The sequence below is a fragment of the Aquarana catesbeiana genome, linkage group LG04 (assembly GCF_042186555.1).
Source record: "Aquarana catesbeiana isolate 2022-GZ linkage group LG04, ASM4218655v1, whole genome shotgun sequence".
NCBI classification, from domain to species: Eukaryota; Metazoa; Chordata; class Amphibia; order Anura; family Ranidae; genus Aquarana; species Aquarana catesbeiana.
The window spans coordinates 487,865,955-487,886,552 of NC_133327.1; the positions used below are offsets into that span (position 1 = coordinate 487,865,955).

At 41.9% G+C, this 20,598-nt stretch overlaps 1 protein-coding gene across 1 annotated transcript in view; it reads left to right on the forward strand.

The window, feature by feature from the left end:
• The window catches only part of MAP4K3 (mitogen-activated protein kinase kinase kinase kinase 3), a 1,235,976-nt gene that overhangs the window by 701,587 nt on the left and 513,791 nt on the right, over positions 1–20,598 (forward strand). Inside the window, exon 17 of the mRNA XM_073628950.1 lies at positions 5,977–6,035. Coding sequence (XP_073485051.1) covers positions 5,977–6,035 — 59 coding nt within the window. The remainder of the gene's footprint in view (positions 1–5,976; positions 6,036–20,598) is intronic.

The following is a 20,598-nucleotide window of genomic DNA, read 5'->3' on the forward strand; positions in this document are numbered from 1 at the left end:
CAGATTTGTATCCAGCATATTTTATATAGGTTTTGGGTTTATTATATAATGCTTTGATCCATGTTAAAAAGTGGGGTCCAAAACCCCATTTTTGTAATGAATATTGCATATATTGCCAGGATACTGTGTCAAATGCCCTCTTAATATCGAGAGATAGAAAACATAAAGGGATTTTCCGTTTTTTAGCAATATGTGCCAATAACACTGCCCTGCGTATATTATCGCCTGCCTGTCTATTTGGCATGAAGCCTACTTGATCTCTATGTATTAATTTTCCTATAATGCTATTGAGGCGTTTTGCTATTATTTTTGCAAATAATTTAATATCGAGGTTTAACAGAGAGATAGGCCGATAATTCACACAGGAAGTATCATCAGAAAGGGGTTTTGGGATCATACAAACAATTGCCATTAGTGTTTGTTGCCGAAAAGAATGTCCATCTAGAAGTTTGTTAAAAGTTTCAGTGAGAATGGGAGAGAGTATTTCTGAGAATGTTTTATAGTATAAAGCCGAGTAGCCGTCTGGGCCTGGTCTTTTGTTAAGTTTTAGGTCTTTTATGGCGTTAGCAACTTCATCTATAGTTATAGGCTCATCCAAACTGCTTTTTTGATTCTGAGATAACTCAGGTAAGGTTATTTTTGAGAAGAAGGATTCAGCCTCTGTAGGATTAAATTCATTGTTTGTCTTGTATAAAGTTGCGAGATGTGAGTGAAATTTATGGACTATTTTAACTGGATTACAAGTGTAAACATTTTTTGATAATTTCAAACATATTGGTTTGAAAGATTTGTTAGTTGAATTTAATGCCCGAGCCAAAAATGTACCTGGTTTGTTTGTATTCATGTAGAAATTGTGTTTGGAGCGTTTGAGGGATTTATCAACTGACTCAGTGAGAAATAGATCGTATTCCAATCTAGATTTTTCCAGATGAGATTTTGTACTCTGAGATGGATTATCTTGAAATGATATGTAGGCTGCATTAAAATTGAGTTCTAGTTTTTTTGCTAGATTTTTGCGTTCCCGTTTAAATAGTGCCATTTGTCTTTGTATTGTACCACGCAAGACAGGCTTATGAGCTTCCCACAGTGTTATTGGGGAGATGTCTGTTGTATTATTAATTGATATATATTCCTTTAAAGCTTGTTCAATGGCCATCTGATGTAGTGGGTGTTTGAGCATTATGTCCCGTAAGTACCACGTTGGGTCATGCGCTTTTGGTATGGTTGAGGCTATAGTAGTGTATACTGCATTATGGTCAGACCACGGAATCGGAATTATATCTGATGCAATAATTTCTGGTATCATTCCTATTGTTAGAAAAATATGATCTGTTCTGGTGAAGGTTTGATGAGGGTGCGAGAAATAAGTGAATTTCTTTTTCATTGGGTTACTTTCTCTCCACGAATCTACCAGATTGTATTTGGAAAGAAGTTGAGAAAAAGGTAATCTAGAGGTTATTTTGGATGGTGTAAAAGGTGATTTATCTAGAAATGGGAGGAGGACCTGGTTCGAATCCCCACACATTATCACTGTTCCTATTTTGTGTGTATTAATCACTTGTAATATATGTGAGAGGAATGGTGTAGGTTGTTAGGAGCATAGTAGGAAATCACCGTGATTGCTGTATCCATTATATAACCCATGAGTATCAGGTATCTACCTTCTGGGTCTTTAATTTCTGATGATAAGGTGAATGGTGTGGATCGGTGAAATGCAATTAGAGTTCCCCTTTGCTTGGTACAGGCAGAAGCCGTGTAAATTTGTTGATAAAAAGGAGAAATATATTTTGGAGTAGAATCTTTGGTGAAGTGTGTTTCTTGGAGGCATACTATGTGAGCCTTCTTGTTATGGAAAGTACGGAAGGCTTTGGTCCTTTTTTGAGGGACATTTATTCCCTGAACATTCAGGGAAAGTATATTCAGTGGTGCCATGGCAACAGATCAAATAGTTTTGACTTACTTTTTGTTATGCAGAGCTGACTGCGCAGATCAACCTGTGTGGACTGAAGAGATGAATAGATAGAAAAGAAACCAGTGAATTCTGGAGTAAAGAGTAAACAAAAAACATATGAGATTAGATGATACATTGTATAAATTATTTTTTGCAAGTAATCACAATTTACCCGTGAAAGAGAATAAATATCTCTCTCAGGGGAATAAGTGCCTTCGTCACACTCCCACATAATATGGTTGGGAGAATGAGGAGGGCTAATGGGGGTACACGGATCTTCCGCTTACAGGAGAGAAGTGCTATGTCAAAAGACATCAAAATGATGTTTCATTAATTGGAGTGCAGAATATAGTTTTTGTTGAAATTATTTATTCCAGGGTGGTTGTATATGGTTAGTCTTGCCCTAGGCTAAATAATTCAGTTAGAAAGGTACTGTTAATAACTTTGGTATTGATGAAGATAGTTTGAATTATTTTGGGATTTTAACCCTTTTAGAGTAAACAATTACATATTTTATTCATATGTAACTGTTTAGATATGTTAACTCATAAAATTGAGGTTGTATTGCTTCAGATTAGAATAAACAAAAACATAATTCTAGGAACTAGTTAGGTAATAATATATTTGTTTTAAGAAAAGAAAGAAAAAGCTTCCATTACTTCTGGATTATTGAACATATTTGTCCTAAAAAGTAATAAATCTATTTTTATTACCTGATAATATATAACTGAACAAGAATTTCCTTATTTCACTTATATATTCTAAGGCTATATGAATCAGAAGTAATAAGAAATATAACTGGAATGTAACATGATCTCACACAGTGTGTGTGGGTTCTGTCAGATTTAATTTTAAAAGGGTTTGTTGTAGTTCATCTGCTGATCTGCTTCTGTAAATTGTACCTTGGTAGTTAAATCTGACTGAAAAGGGGAAGCCCCATTGATACATAATGTTGTGGCGTTGCAGTTCCATTAGTTGGGGTTTCATGGATCGTCTTTTAGTAATAGTAAGTTGGGATAGGTCAGCAAAAATTTGATAATTGTGTCCTTGAAAATTAAGTTCCTTTTTTTCTCTTGCAGCAATTAGTATTTGTTCTTTCATTCTGTAATAATGAAATTTTGTGATTATATCACGTGGGGGTCCATCTTTCTTTTTGGCTGTGAGGGCTCTGTGTACTCTGTCCAGTTCTAAACGTTCAATAGGGATATCTGGCTTTAGTTCTTGTAATAGAGCAGTAATAGTAGATTGCAGGTCTGTCACAGTTTCAGGTATTCCCCTTATGCGCAAGTTTGAACGTCTGGCTCTATTTTCGTAATCTTCGAGCTTAGTTTGAAGTATTAAATTCTCTTCTTTTAATTGTTCCAATTCTGTTATATTTACTTGGGTTGTAATTTCAATTTCATCCATTTTTATTTCTAAGGCTGCGGTGCGGTTTCCCAGCTCTCTTATTTCTTTGGTTAGGCTTTTTGTTATTTGGTCTGAGGTTTGTTTTAAAGCCTTATGAAGCATCTTTTCAAATTGTAATAATATTACTGGGGATGCTGAGGAGGCTTGTGGAGAAGTTTGTGAGAGGATTTGTTCTGTATCTGACTCAAATGGAGAGTCTTGCTGTGACATTTTTTGTCTGTGAGAGCGCCCTGATGCTGTATCTTGTGAGGTGACTGGAGCTGCTTTAGTTGCAGTGAGTGCCTGTGAGCTCTTTGTGAGGTAATTTTTATTTCTGCCATGGTGTCCTACCAGTACCATATTTCCTGCCCAAACTTTCACAGTTTGTTCCCTGGGGCAAAAAGGTTCAAATGGATACCTTTTGAGCCTGCAGGCTCCGCTTTGTCCTTCTCTTCTCTCCTCAGCGGTGCGGAGCTCTAACAATGCATGTCTGCTCCGCTAGGCTCCGCCCATCTCCCTTCCCCTTCTTTCTTTTCACTTTCTTCCTTTTTCTTTCTTTCTTTTTCTCTTCTTTTGTCTTTTTCCTTTTGCCTCTTTTTCCTTTTTTTCTCCCATTTCCTTTATCCCCCCCCCCTTCTTTTTCACATTTATTTTTATTTTTATGTTTATATTTAGTTTTATTATTATTTTTTTTATTTCCGTTTATTTTTATTTTTATATTTATAGTGGGGACGGAAAGTATTCAGACTCCCCTAAATTTTTCACTCTTTGTTATATTGCAGCCATTTGCTAAAATCATTTAAGTTCATTTTTTTCCTCATTATTGTACACACAGCACAACATATTAACAGAAAAACACAGAATTGTTGACATTTTTGCAGATTTATTAAAAAAGAAAAACTGAAATATCACATGGTCCTAAGTATTCAGACCCTTTGCTGTGACACTCATATACTTTACTCAGGTGCTGTCCATTTCTTCTGATCATCCTTGAGATGGTTCTACACTTACACTGGATTGGATGCAGTCTGCCTTTATGGGCAGGGCCAGCTGGCGTCATCCGTTTCCATGACATTGGCGGCCCTGGCACTGTAGCGTCCCCTGTTGCTTGGTCACCACCGCCCCCTGTAGTCTGAACGTACCTGCAAACATTTACCCCCACAGGCACCGATCTGTGTCGGGCCGGGGTGGGCCGACGTCATGCATCTCCATGGAATCAGCGCCCCCCGGCACTACAGCGTCCCTGTTGCCTGGTTACCACCGCCGTTGTAATGAAACAAATCCTTCCCTGCACTGGCGCTGATCGATATTTAGATTGTGTGATCCATATTTATGTTCCCTAGCAACGGGCCTGTCCCTATAGTGACTCAGGATCCAAAATACCAAATCTTATATGACAAAACACAGGTAGTGTGTTTTTTATGTTAACCCCTTCTTTACGTTTTTTTTGGATCTGTTTTAATTATGCTAACCTTTTGAGTCTTTTTTGGGCGGGATTTGTGACGTCATACCTATCTGGGGGTGGGAGGAGCTTTGGTTTTCTTTATTTTCTGATTGGTTGATGGTTATTTGAATTCTTTCCACTGTTATCCCACGTTTATCACATGCCTGACGAAGGGGTCCTGCGTGACTCCGAAATGTTGCACCTTTCTTGTGTTGTGATCATGCAATAAACTACCTGTTTGGACACCACTTTGTGCTGATCCTTGGTGTGCTGGCAAATATCTACGTTGTGACTTGAACCAGTATCCAGCTGGTTGTTGCTGCAGCACCCAAACCTTGAGAGCTTATACTAGGAACGTGTACGATGGGAATATGAAGTATTATATTCATATATGGTCAGTTATGCCACCTGTGCCTTTGGTTATATTGTGGCAGCTTGCATATATATTGAGACATTTGCAAAGTGGATTTTTTTTTATAAATAGACACCTAAATGTATACATTTGTTTTGTTCCTGATGAAAGTGCAGCAGTAATACAAGTTTTATTATATGGTCATTGTCATTATAATTGGAATAATTATTGATGACTTTTTTGCCTGATTTACAGTGTAGCATTGTCTGGAGCCTGTTTTCATGGTTTAACCTATTGAATGCAATTTTGTTGTTAATCATTGTATTTATTTATGTGACATTACACTTGTATGATCAAAATGTTTCATGGAATTATTTTTAAAATACCATGACTTGCCTCTGTCCCTAAAGCTTTGGACTACCCAGTCCTCTCTGGCAGTAGTTGCAAAATGCCCCCACCTGCAGCTCCACACACAGATTGGCATAAAGCTTTCAATTTCATTAGCAAAAATGCTGACTTCCTGCTTTGAATGGACGTTAGGCATTGTAGGCCCGTGCCCATGGGTAGCAGAGAGGCAATTTCCCATCATCAGCAGAAATAGTTAACTCAAAGAAGCTTAATTACACATTCTCACAATTTACTAAGCTGGGTTAGGGCCTATAAAACAAGAAAATGCCTTGTGTAAGCAGAGGGGTGCCGCTGTTGATGACAGTTTATTGCACCCTCCATCCCCCTAAGAAGTGTAAACTATTCTAATGTCTTTGGTAATTACTATTCTGGTTTTTATTTGGGTTTTGTTTTTCTGACCTTTTGTTGTCTTCTTTTATTTTCCTTTTTGTTTAGGATCTACAGTTAGACTATGGCCAAGGACCACAGAGTGGCTATTTTCTTGGGGGAAACAAGTAAGTTGCTGCAAAAAGGCTAAGGATCCGTGCAATTATTGAAGTAATAATCTTTAATTTGCTCTTGTATCTTTTAAAGCCTAACTCCAGTCATACACAGTTCAGTTTTGGGCACCAGTTTATAAAAAGGGTGTTGGGGAACTGAAGAAAGTGCAGAGAAGGGCAACCAAACTGATAAGAGGCACGGGGGAGCTCAGCTATGAAGAGAGATTAGCTGAACTGAATTTATTCTCTTGAGAAGAGGAGATTAAGGGGTATATGATCAACATGTATAAATACATAAGTGGTACATATAGTGAACTTGGTGTTGAGTTATTCACTTTAACAAGGGGGCACGCTTTACGTCTGGAGGAAAAGAGATTGTGCCTCTAAATACGGAAAGGCTTCTTCACAGTAAGAGCTGTGAAAATGTGAAATAGACTCCCTCTAGAGGTGGTTCTGTTCAGCTCAGTAGATTGTTTTAAGAAAGGTCTGGATTCTTTCCTAGATACACATAATATAACTGGATACTATTATTTATAGGTAAAGTTGATCCAGGGAACATCCGATTGCCTCTTAGGGGATCGGGAAGGATTTTTTTTTCCCCTGTTGGAGCAAATTAGATCATGCTTTATTTGGGTTTTTTGCCTTCCTTTGGATCAACTCTGGGTATATTTTTCTCTTCTATTGGTTGAACTGATGGACTTGTGTCTTTTTTTTCAACCAGACTATGTAACCATACATGAAATAAATGTCAATGACCCTTTTCCCCACATAATGCTTGTTTAACTAGGTGATGTACAAAAGACGGATGCCTACCTTGATCCATGGTCCTGTAGTCTTCCTCCCAGCTAAAGTTGGTTTTGGTGACCAGTTCTCCAAAGCTGCTCTTCTTGCCATTCTCTGACCGTTTTTGTCAGCTCCTGTCCTCTCCAGATGCCATCATGTACAGTGTAAGACAAGTGATCACCGATGGTCCTGTACTGTGCATAATGGCGTTGGAGTGCCCATCCACATTCCAGCACTGAAGAGCCACAGGACCATGGAGTATAGTAACCATGCCTCTGTATTACATCATATCCTAGTAAATTAAGTTATATTCTGCATCAACTTTTGAAGTGTTTTGCGCTTTAAGTTATTACACAACAACCCTTTATAGTTTTTCACTGATTTTATCTTAACCTTTTACTATCATACTTTTATTTTTAACACCTTCCTGCCCAGTCTATAGTAGAATGACGGCCGGGCGCATTGTTTTTCTGGGAGGCAGCATGTGACGTGGTACGATCTGTCACCAGCTGTGTCCATCGGACACAGCCAATGACTGATCACTGCACTGGCTTCATGCCATTGTCATGTGATCGCTGTGACCAATCACAGCAGATCACATGACCATTGTAAACAATTGATGGCTTCCTTTCATGCCATCCATTGTATACAATTGTGTTGCTAACTGTGATTGGTCACAGTGAACACATGGTACAGACAAACGAATCACAGCCCCTTCTGTACCATGTAATTAGCTTTGATCAATCACAGCTAATCGCAATAAAAGGCACTGAATGAACTAGTTTCATTTAGTAAAAATGGTTGCTTATGCCAATGAAATGTATTGGTATATGCAATCATAATGTGCAAAAAAAAAATAAAAAGCTCACTTCCCCTGAGTGGTACAGTGTTACTATGTTAACACTGTATTGCTCTGGTCACAGTGTTAGAAAAAAAATGTAAAAAAACGTTTCACTTTTTTTTTTTTTTTTTACATACTGTCACCAGTCAGTGTCCTCGATCACTGCCACACCAGTAATATGATAGTGCTGTACTGCACTGGTGACAGTATGTATATAAAAAAAAAGTGTAATTTTTTTTTTTTTTAATTTCTTAATTTTTCAAATAAATGTGACACAAAATCGTTTTGTTTAAACTATGAGACCACCGCCTGTGGAAGGGAATTCCACATCCTTGCCACTCTTACAGTAAAGAACCCTCTACGTAGTTTAAGATTAAACCTCTTTTCTTCTAATTTTAATGAGTGGCCACGTGTCTTGTTAAACTCCCTTCTGCGAAAAAGTTTTAGCCTATTGTGGGGTCACCAGTATGGTATTTGTAAATTGAAATCATATCCCCTCTCAAGCATCTCTTCTCCAGAGAGAATAAGTTCAGTGCTCGCAACCTTTCTTCATAACTAATGTCCTCCAGACCCTTTATTAGCTTAGTTGCCCTTCTTTGTACTCGTTCCTTTTCCAGTACATCTTTCCTGAGGACTGGTGCCCAGAACTGGACAGCATACTCTAGGTGCGGCCAGACCAGAGTCTTGTAGAGCGGGAGAATTATCATTTTATCTCTGGAGTTGAAACCCTTTTTAATGCATGCCAATGTTCTGGTTGCTTTGTTAGCAGCAGCTTGGCATTGCATGCCATTGCTGAGCCTTCCACTAGGACCCCCAGGTCCTTTTCCATCCTAGATTCCCCCAGAGGTTCTTCCAGTGTATAGATTGCATTCATATTTTTGCCACCCAAATGCATTATTTTACATTTTTCTACATTGAACCTCATGTGCCATGTAGTTGCCCACCCCATTCATTTGTTCAGATCTTTTTGCAAGGTTTCCACATCCTGCGGAGAAGTTATTACCCTGCTTAGCTTAGTATCGTCTGCAAATACAGAGATTGAACTGTTTACCCCATCCTCCAGGTCGTTTATGAACAAAATAAATAGGATTGGTCCCAGCACAGATCCCTGGGGGACCCCACTACCCTTCTCTGACCATTCAGAGTACTCCCCATTTATCACCACCCTCTAAACTCGGGCTTGTAGCCAGTTTTCAATCCATGTACTCACCCTATGGTCCATGCCAATGGACCTTATTTTGTACAGTAAACGTTTATGGGGAACTGTGTCAAATGCTATTGCAAAATCCAGATACACCAAGTCTACGGGCCTTCCTTTATCTAGATGGCAACTCACCTCCTCATAGAAGGTTAATAGATTGGTTTGGCATGATTCTTTATGAATCCATGCTGATTACTGCTAATGATACTGTTCTTGTTACTAAAATCTTGTATATAGTCCCTTATTATCCCCTCCAAGAGTTTGTATACTATTGATGTTAGGCTAACTGGTCTGTAATTCCCAGGGATGTATTTTGGGCCCTTTACCCCTGTTGCCCTGCCCATGTATACCCCACCTTTTTAATGAAACATCCATCAAATGCAGCCTTATTCAGCGCCCATCAGTGCAGCCTACCAGTGCCCATCAATGAACGTTTGCGAACGGAGCGGCGGCTGCCTGCTGAAACTGAGACTTAGTTGCTTGCTGCAGAGAGAAGAGAGTAGGAACACCAGTGGCCGGGCACCCTAGGCAGCAAAGCGCCCTAGGCGGCTGCCTAGTTTGCCCAGTGGTAGCACCAGCCCTGCTTGGACTGTCTACTTTACAAAAAGGGTTCATTTGGGGGTATTTGCACTGTCCTGGCATTTTTGTACCTCAAGAAATATGGGTATCAGTACATCAGGATTGATCATTTTCCACATATACTGTATATACCATAGTTTGTGGACTCTAACTTTCCTACAGACTAAATAATATACACTGGGTTGGGTTACTTTCACCAAAGAAATGCAGCAGAATACATTTTGACCTAAATTTATGAAGAAAGAATATTTATTAGGAAAATCTGACAACAGAAACAAAAAGAATTTATTTTTTTCCAAAATTTTCCATTTGTCATTTATTTAGTAAAATATAAAAAACCAAGTGGTGATTAAATACAACCAAAAGAAAGCTCTATTTGTGTGAAAAAAATGATAACATTTCTTATAGGTATAGTGCTGCATGACCACACATTCAAAGTGTGACAGTGATGAAAGCTAAAAATAGGCCTGGGCAGGAAGGAACCATACTTAGGAGCCATTACTTTTTGCTATAATATATAAAAATAAAAAATCACATTTGTTCATCAGTTTAGACCGATATATATTCTTCCGCAATAGGCATATATTGATTGATTTGCGCAAAACTTATCGCGCCTACAAACTATGGGATAGATTTAGGGATTTTTAATTTTTTTTTATTGTTTTTACTAGTAATGGCGGCAATCTGTGATTTTTTTGCGGGACTTTGACATTGCGGTAGACAAATATGATCCCAAATTACAATTTTTGGGGACCAGTGACATTATTACATTGATTTGTGCTGTAAAAATGCACTGATCAATGTAAAAATTACACTGGCAGGGAAGGGGGGTGGGGGGCGAACAATAGGGGGCGATCAAGGGGTTAAGTGTGTTCTCTAGGTGTGTTCTAACTGTAGGGGGATGGGCTCACTGGGACATGACAGAGATCACTGTTCCCAATCACTGGGAAGAGAAGATGCATGTCCCCTGTCAGAATGGGGATCTGCTTGTTTACACTGGCAGATCCCTGTTCTGCCTCTGTACTAGGCGATCATGGGTCGCCGGCAGACTTTGAGTCTGCCCGACCCGCAGGCACGCGAGTGCACCCACCTGCAACTGCTCCTGTGCGAGGTCAAAACAGGTTGGAAAAATATACACACATTGAGTAATTATAACACTAGTGTGGCAAGCTATGAAATTTAATTAACCACTTCAATACCATGCACTTTCGCCCCTTCCTGTCCAGGACAATTTTTAGCTTTCATCACTGTTGCACTTTAAATGACAATTGCGCAGTCATTCAACACTGTACCCAAACTAAATTTTTATCATTTTCTTCCCACAAATAGAGCTTTCTTTTGGTGGTATTTGATCACTTCTGTTGTTTTTACTTTTTGCTAAACAAACTAAAAAATACCAATATTTTTGAAAAAAAAAAAAGTTTTTCTCAGTTTCTGTCATTAAATTTTGTTTTCCCCTTCACTGATGGGCACTAATGAGGCAGCACTGATGGGCACTGGTGGGGCGGCACTGATAAGGCGGCACTGATAAGGTGGCACTGATGAGGCACTGATATGTAGAATTGATGGGCACTGATAGGCGGCACTGATATGCAGCACTGATGGGCACCAATAGGCGGCACTGATATGCAGCACTGATGGGCACTGATAGGTGGCACTGACAGGCGGCTTTGATAGGTGATACTGATAAGCACTGACAGGTGGCACTGATGGGCAGCACCGATGATGAGGTACTGATGCGTTACTGACAGGTGTTCCTGCTGGGCACTGATGGGCACTGATTGGCACTGTGGTGGGCTCTGATTGGCACTGTGGTGGGCACTGATTGGTACTGTTTTGGGCACTGGCAGTCTTTTATTATGGGGACACTGCTGGGCACTTATTGGCATGTGATTGGCACATCTGAGGGGGCTGTGCTGATAATCAATGTGCTGATTATTAGCACAGACCCCCCCCCCCTGACAGGGAGAGCCGCCGATTGGCTCTCCCTGTCAGCGCGAACCGAGGAATGCTGTTTACCTGGTTAATGCGATGATCAGCTGTGATTGGTCACAGCTGATCACGTGGTAAGAAGCCTCTGACAGAGGCTTCTTATCACGATCGGAGATGCAGCATGTCAGACTGACATGTCACACTCGTGATCGCCACGCTGCACGCCCCCCACGTTGCCCTGCTGTATGTCATATGACGCCCAGTCAGGATAACAGAACCACTTCCCGAACGTCAATATGCTATTGACCGGGCAGGAAGTGGTTAAAAAACATGTAATAACATACTGTAACTGTACTTTCATGTTTTGAATATTTGCTTTCAGACTGTGCAGCTTTTTAAAACAGAGTTAAGAAACTAATATAGCTGTAGGTAGCTCAAGGATTATTGGAAGTCCAGGTAGGTCAAAAATGCTTATGCTAAACAGCTGAAGAGAAGAACATTTTTGCTTGGTAAATTCCCCTTCCATGGTTCCTAACATTTTAACCACTCACATATTGTGTTATCATAAAAAATAAGCTGTGCTGTAAATTGATTTGTGAACATAAAAACAGAAAAAAACATTAAAAAATTATACGATTGAACATAAATAGGTAAATAATTCATGCAATATAATATCACATCAATGTTCTAATTGTCACCAGTGATGAGTGCAAAAAAAAAAGGGAAAGAAAAGTTCTTTGTGAAAATAAAATATATAGCGGAATGCAAAAGCAATAGAACCAAGTCCACTCAGATTGGAAAAGCCCGCTTAATAAACAGCCTTCTAGAGGGTGGCTTTAAAATCTTCCTGCCAGCGATGACATGCAACTTCAACACTATGGGGGGTGTGTGCTGGGGTGCAATACAAAAGTGCCTCCACCCACCAAAATGCTGCCCCTTACCAGCTCCTTAGATCTCTTTTTAAGGAGATCAAACTTGCCTGTGGCTCTCAACCCCAGCCTCGGGTCTTTCACAGCTCTCAACGCTAAAGGGACTCCTCAGACTCTCCACGTAAGATGTCAGGTGGCAGGTATATGTTCATTTACCATAAAAGGGCATAAAACTTCCATAGCGTGATACGTTTTAAAAATTTATTAGAATAAAATGAAATGGTAATGCACTTACAATTATGCAGGAAAATATCAAGCGATGGATTAAAAACAACGAGCCAGTCGGCTCTCCTATGCCGCCCGTCGCTTCCGGGACTAGCGCGGTATGTGGTGACGTCAGCACGCCGCTCCTCCCTACGCCGTTTCGTCACAGATGACGTCTTCCCCTGGATCGCTGGCAGGAAGATTGTAAAGCCACCCTCTAGAAGACTGTTTATTAAGCGGGCTTTTCCATTTGCCTGAGTGGACTTGGTTCTATTGCTTTTGCATTCTGCTATATATTTTATTTTCACAAAGAACTTTTCTTTCCCTTTTTTTTTGCACTCATCACTGGTGACAATTAGAACGTTGATGTGATATTATATTGCATGAATTATTTACCTATTTATGTTCAATTGTATAATTTTTTAATGTTTTTTTCTGTTTTTATGTTCACAAATGAATTTACAGCGCAGCTTATTGCTTGTAGTGTGCGTGTCTCACATTGTTAGTTGCAGCTTTTTTTTCACTATATTTAAGGTTAAACCTTACACACATGATCACTTTTGGGATAGCACAGTAAAAATATTTTTCCTGTTTGCACATATTGTGTTATATCAAGAATCAGCCACTTGCTGTCAAGGAGTTTGGCCTGGAATAATAGCCAGTAAGCAGGTAGGATGCATTCTAGAGTGGTGATATCCTCAGATAGATGATCAGCGAAAATTGACAATATAGCATAGTCAGCAGATTAATGGTCTGGTCAGGTGTAGACAGAGTCCAGGTACCAGAACGGTCAACTGAGCAATGGTGGACAGTAGCAGAGGTAGCAGGCTGATGAGCAAGATAAGCACAGACAAACTGAGTATCCCTTTATCTTGGGCATGAGCAAAAGGACAAACCTGTTCATCATGCATACATCAGCATTCAGTTTTATCATTTTTGGCTAAGGTACAACTCCAGAGATTTAAGCTAAGTAATGGCCAGCAGGTGGCAAAGACTCAAACCTGATTGCTACATTGGCCCTTCTGAAACCTTGGGGCACTGGTAGCAAGATTTTGGCAAGTTAGCTTTCATTTCTGCCTACCTGGCAGCGCTTCTGAACACACAGCCAGCGCTGAGGACTTCTAACAGTCCAGATCCACGTGCCAAAGGTACCCTCCAACATGGATCATTCCACAACTATTTTTGCTTGCAGCCCTGATGAAGGGGGAGTCTTTAGTCCTTCAAAACACGTTGGCCTCTTTTTATTGCTGAAACATCAAATGCAATACAAATTACTTTCCTCTTTGATCACCGGTCACTCCTTTATCCTCATTTCTCCTACATTACAAACGGAGTCAACCACAAGGATGCACACTGAGGTAGCAGCCCAAGCCCTAACATGGCTCATCACCACCATTTTCCAAATTGGGCACAGACCTCTTGAAACTAGTTCTTTCCCTCTGCCCACACCCTACCAATCTACAAAACTGACTGATAGTCCAGCACGATCTACACCCATTCTTCTCAACCATTTAAAATAGAGACGTACTTCACTCCTTTTCAGTGGAAAGCAGGATAACAGACAGTCTTTCAAGTTGGGGAGGAGTGTTCCAGCCCCTCAGTCCATGGGACATGGTTATCAGTGGAAGCCAAGCTCCCCAATGACATCTTGAAGCTCAGAGCATTCAAAATTGCTCTGCAACACTGGACCCCCTTTTACAGGGACACCCTATCAAGGTGCACGGGTGCAGCTTATATCAGCCACCAAGGGGGCAGCAGAAGTCATGCAGTCTTGAAGAAGGCAAGCCAGGTTATCCTTTGGACAGAAATTCACTGTACAGTGATCTCTTCAGTCCACAACCCAGGAGTAGACAACTGGAAGGTGGATTTCCACAATCCATCACTGTCTGGAATGGGGGTCTTTCATCCTCACTTCTTCAACCAGAAATGTCTACTTGTTTAGATAGCCTGGCCACCAGATTCAAAAGATTCTAGTGTAAAGAAGATAATGAATGAGAAAAAAACAGGCCTTTAAAAGCTACAAAGTAGAAAGTACACCCTCGACATTTCAGATTTACAAGGAATGCAACAAGACATGCAGGGGAGCAATCAGGGCGGCTAAAACAGAATATAAAAAACACATTGCTACAGAAAATCCCCCCAAAATTTTAATTTCTTTATCGTACATCACGGGACACAGAGCCACAGTAATTACTGTATGGGTTATATAGGCACCTTTAGGTGATGGACACTGGCACACCCTAGACAGGAAGTTTAGCTCCCTATATAACCCCTCCCCTTACTGGGAGTACCTCAGTTTTTTTGCCAGTGTCTTAGGTGTTGGTCACGAGTAAAGATGTGCTGTGCTGAGCTCCGCCGGAGAAATTTTTCCTGGGGCAAGCAATGCAACCAAGTGTCTTTTCAGGCCGAATTGAATGGTACCCGGGCCTCGTGGCAGAAGAAACGAGGTTTTGCCTGTAACACTTCTCTTTTTAGAGAGCTGGACCCCGGATCCAGTGTTTGGTTTTTTCAGCCATATTTCCTGGCGGGGTGCTTTACAGGCCCAGGAGTGTGGATCCCCCAATAAAAAGGGGCCCCCGGTTCCTGAAGGTTTTTTAACTGAGCCCACCGCGAGCGGTGAAGATTGGGTCTGTCTGGTTTACCAGAACCCTGCAGCTGGATAAGATAAGGGAGGTTCCTAAGGAATATCTCTAATTCTTGTGGGTTTTCTCCTTTAAGTAAATGTTGTCCTGCCTAATGTCACCACCGGGGGCTGTCAAGAGCATGTACCTGATTCCATGCTTGTCAGTCTCACTCTGTGTCACAAGCTGCCCACTTTCTCCAGCCCACCCCCAGGTAAGATGTGGGAAGGGGGGTTTTTCTCTTTGGAATGTCCCCCCACCTGGACAGCTTCTTTCCAGGAGGCAGAGGGAACATGGGTCAGTCGGCGGTATGCCGTGCTGCTCCCACTGCCGCAGCCATTGCGGCGGCTCTCCATCCAGCAGCTCTCCTCCACCCCAGCCTCCCCCTCTCCATGTGCGATCCGGTCGGATCGGAGCCCCGCTCGCGCGGGTAAACAGTCTCTTTTGGAAAAAATGAGGGGGGTTGCTGAGGGAGGTCGGAGGAACGGGGCGGGGCTTAGTGTGGCGTCGGCGTGGTTCAGCGTCCACAACGCAGGCTGTGTAAAGCTATAAGGTGCACTTTTTTCAGTTGCATATAGCTGAAGGAGGGACACAGAGCTGACGGGTCATATGTGAGTGTGGGTGACTGCTTCCAGCATTTCAGCCCCTGTATATATTACTGAGGAGGTTTTCTCCTCAGCCATGATTGGATTGGAGGAAAGATTAGCGGCTTTAATCGCATCTTCACAGAGTGGAAGAAAATGCATTAGGTCCCCTTCTACCACCCAGGACCCTCAAACAGAGGAACAATGGGAGAGGGAAGATGATTTTCCCTCAGGGGACCGTGGAGAGACTGATGACTCCTCTTCCGAGGAATGAGAAATTGCTGGTGCAATCTCTTGCTGAGAAATTGATGAGAAATTGCTGGTGCAATCTCTTCCTGAGATGGTCCGCTCCACATTTAAGTTACCCTTAACTGAGTCGGTTGAAAAGCCCACTTCTTGTTTGGGTTCACTAAGGCCTCCTCAAGCTTTGTGTGCCTTTCCTGTCCATTCATTGCTGGAAAAGCTTATATATTCTGAGTGGGATCACCCAGATAAGCGCCTTTTCCCTCCAAAAAAGTTTTCAACACTTTATCCTATGGAGGAAAAATTTACAAAGATGTGGGGTATACCAGCAACTGATGCTGCTATATCCTCTGTGAATAAAAGTTTGACTTGTCCTGTTGCCAATGCTCAAATGCTTAGGGATCCAACCGATAAAAAGTTGGAATTCCTGTTAAAAAACATTTTTTCTTTGGCAGGTTCAGTGGCTCAACTTGCAGTGGCGGCAATTGGAGTGTGTCAATCCTTGAGAGACCACTTGAAACAGGTGCTCAAGGTTATCCCTGAACAAAAGGCCCAGGATTTAGCCAACCTGTCAGGGGCTTTGTGTTTTGCAATTGACGCAATCAGAGATTCTATTATGCAGACCTCTCGCCCTACGCTTGGGTTGGTGCATATGCGTAGAATCTTATGGTTGAAAAATTGGTCAGCCGAAGCACCATACAAAAAGCTCCTGGCTGGCTTTCCTTTCTGCGGTGAAAGGCTGTTTGGAAATGATTTGGACAATTATATCCAAAAGATTAGGTAGGAAAAGTACCCTTTTGCCAGTTAAGAAAAGGAGTAAACGTCCCTCATTTAAACTGGCTCTTTCTCCAGTGCCAGGGGCTTCAGCCTCCAGGCAGTTGCGAAGGCCTCCACCCTCAGGTTCAAGAGGTAAACCTCATGGTCAACCCCAGGGACAAAAGAAGGATACCTACAAGACAGAATGCTAAAGCCTCTTTATGAAGGGGTGCCCCTGCTCGCTTGAGTGGGGGGGGAGACTTCTGCAGTTCTCAAGGGTCTGGCAGGAGGATTTTCAGGACAGATGGGTGGTCTCCACAATAGCTCTAGGTTACAAACTAGAGTTCCCAGAAATTCCCATCTCCTCGTTTCCTCAGGTCAAATGTACCAAAAGATCCAGAGAATAAGAGGTTTCTCCTTCGAACGTAAGACCGGCTTTTGTCGCAGAAGGTGATCATGGTGGTCCCCATGGAAGAGCAGGGGTTGGGGTTTTAATTCAAACCTTTTCACAGTGCCAAAACCAAATGGAGATGTCAGACCCATTCTAGATCTCAAGGATCTAAACCGGTTCCTGAAAATTCGATCTTTTCGCATGGAATCAATCTGATCAGTAGTCTACATCCTACGAGGGAGAGAACTTCTGGCATCAATCGACATCAAGGATGCATACCTGCATGTACCTATTTTCCCCGCTCATCAGAAATATCTGCGTTTCAAAGTGGAAAAATGTAATTTTCAGTTTGTAGCTCTGCCTTTCGGTCTAGCTACTGCACCTCGGCTGTTTACAAAGGTCCTGGCCCCTCCTCTGGCCAGATTAAGGGCCCATGGTAGAACGATTATAGCTTACCTGGACAACCTGCTCTTGATAGACCAGTCGATAGCCCGCTTAGACCAAAGCATGGTGACCACAGTCAACTATTTGGAATACCTAGGTTGGGTCTTCAACCTAGAGAAATTTTCCTTAAAGCCAGTAAGAAGACTAGAGTACTTGGGTCTGGTTATCGATACAACCCAGAAGGGGGTGTTTTTACCCCAGGCAAAGATCAGCGCCATAAAGAAGCTAGTTCAGGTGGTCAGGGCGACAAAGGGTCCTTCTTATTCGCCTTTGCATGAGGTTGTTGGGAAAGATGGTGGCTTCATTCAAAGTGGTTCCCTATGCTCAGTTTCATTCGAGACTGCTGCAAAACAGTATCCTGGCTGCCTGGAACAAGAAGGTCCAGGCGCTAGATTTTCCGATGCGTTTGTCGCCAATAGTGCACCAGAGCCTCAGTTGGTGGTTGATACCCGAGAATCTGCGGAAGGGGAAATCCTTACCAGTTACCTGGAAGGTGGTAACAACAGATGCCAGGCTTTCAGGTTGGGGAGCAGTCCTGGAAGAGACGACTGTCCAAGGGAAATGGTCCAAAACCGAAAGGACCTTGCCCATCAACATTCTAGAGATTCGGGCAGCGTACCTAGCCCTAAAGGCCTGGACATTCAGGTTGTGGAATTGTCCTGTCAGGATCCAGTCCGACAATGCCACAGCAGTGGCTTATATCAATCACCAAGGGGGCACCAGAAGTCGTGCAGCCCAGGGAGAGGTAGACCATATCCTAACCTGGGCAGAAAAGCATGTGCCGCGCATATCGGCAATCTTCATTCCAGGGGTAGAGAACTGGCAGACGGACTAATTAATTCGCCAGCAGTTGTTCCCGGGGGAATGGTCCCTTCACCTCGACATCTTCCTGACTATATGCCAAAGATGGGGGATTCCAGACGTAGATCTGTTTGCGTCCCGGTTCAACAACAAAGTCGACAGCTTTTTGTCAAGAACAAGGGATCCACTCGCATGCAGAACAGATGTGTTGGTGACCCCATGGGATCAGTTCTCACTGATTTATGCATTCCCTCCTATTCTGCTGCTACCACGACTTCTTCGCAGGATCAAGCAGGAAAAGAAGTTGGTGGTTCTTGTGGCCCAGAAGATCTTGGTATGCAGAAATAGTAAAGATGGCGGTAGGGGCCCCATGGACCCTACCACCATGTCCAGACCTGCTATCGCAGGGACCAGTGTTCCATCCTACCTTACAAATGCTAAATTTAACGGTTTGGCTATTGAAACCCACATTCTGAAGAATCGTGGGCTTTCAGGCACAGTGATATCTACCTTGATTAATGCAAGGAAGCAAGCTTCCAGAGTCATTTATTATAGAGTCTGGGAGGCATATGTTTCCTGGTGTGAATCCAGGGGTTGGCATCCCAGAAAGTATGTCATAGGTAGAATCCTTGCCTTTCTGCAAATGGGGTTAGAGATAAAAGATGAAGCTGGCCTTGAGTAATATCAAAGGCCAGGTCTCGGCCTTATCGATATTGTTTCAACGACCACTTGCTTCGCATTCTTTGGTCTGTAGCTTCAGACAGGGTTTAACATGGCTTAATCCACCGGTTAGGTCACCCCTGAATCCTTGGGACTTGAATTTAGTTCTGTCGGCATTACAGAAACAGCCGTTTGAGCTGATACGACATATTCCCTTGGTCCTTTTGACAAGGAAGCTAGTTTTTCTGGTAGCCATATCTTCTGCAAGAAGGGTATCAGAATTGGCTGCTCTTTCTTATAAAGAGCCATATTTAATTATTCATAAGGATAGAGTAGTATTGCGTCCTCATCCTAGCTTTCTGCCAAAGGTGGTTTCAGGTTTTCATCTAAACCAGGATATTGTTCTGCCTTCATTTTTTCCAGATCCTTTTTCTACTAAAGAAAAGTCACTACATTCTGTAGTGAGAGCAGTCAAAATGTATTTGGAGGCAACTGCTCAGATTCGGAAAACAGATGTTTTGTTTGTGTTGCCTGAAGGTCCTATAAAAGGACAGGCAGCGTCAAAATCTACTATTGCTAAGTGGATTTGGCAAGTAATTATTCAAGCTTATGGTTTGAAGAGGAAAGTTCCACCTTTTCAAATCAAAGCGTACTCCACCAGGGCTGTTAGTGCTTCTTGGGCAATGCATCATGAAGCCTCCATGGCTCAAATCTGCAAGGCCGCAACTTTGTTTTCAGTCCATATATTCACCAGATTCTATCAGGTGTATGTAAGAAGGCATGAGGATATCACCTTTGGGTGCAGTGTGCTGCAGGCAGCAGTATAGGTTCTCAGGTCTGATGGCACCCTACTTTTGTTTGTGTCTCCCTCCCCTCAGATAGCATTGCTCTGGGACATCCCATACAGTAATTACTATGGCTCTGTGTCCCGTGATGTACGATAAAGAAAATAGGATTTTTATAACAGCTTACCTGTAAAATCCTTTTCTTGGAGTACATCACGGGACACAGAGGTCCCTCCCCTCTTTCTGATTACACGTGTATTGCTTTGCTACAAAACTGAGGTACTCCCAGTAAGGGGAGGGGTTATATAGGGAGCTAAACTTCCTGTCTAGGGTGTGCCAGTGTCCATCACCTAAAGGTGCCTATATAATCCATACAGTAATTACTGTGGCTCTGTGTCCCATGATGTACTCCAAGAAAAGGATTTTACAGGTAAGCTGTTATAAAAATCCTATTATATATTGATTAGTAAAAAGGTTATTATAGGGGAGCAATCAGGGCGGCTAAAACAGATTATAAAAAAAACACATTGCTACAGAACCCCCCCCCCCCAAATTTTAATATATATTGATTAGTAGAAAGGTTATTATAGGCCCCATAACGGATAAATACAGGAAGTTGGTCACAAATGACAGGGCAAAGACAGATGTAGAAAAGGAAAACATAAGGGGGTGCTAGTGATACCGGTATCTGTTGTGTTACCAACGGAATTAAAATAACTGCAATAGCATAAAAAATATCACAACCTCAAGCATCAAATGCATTAAAGAGGAACTGCAGTCTGCTCACATAATTTGTAATAAAAACATCTTTGCCATTCTGAAGC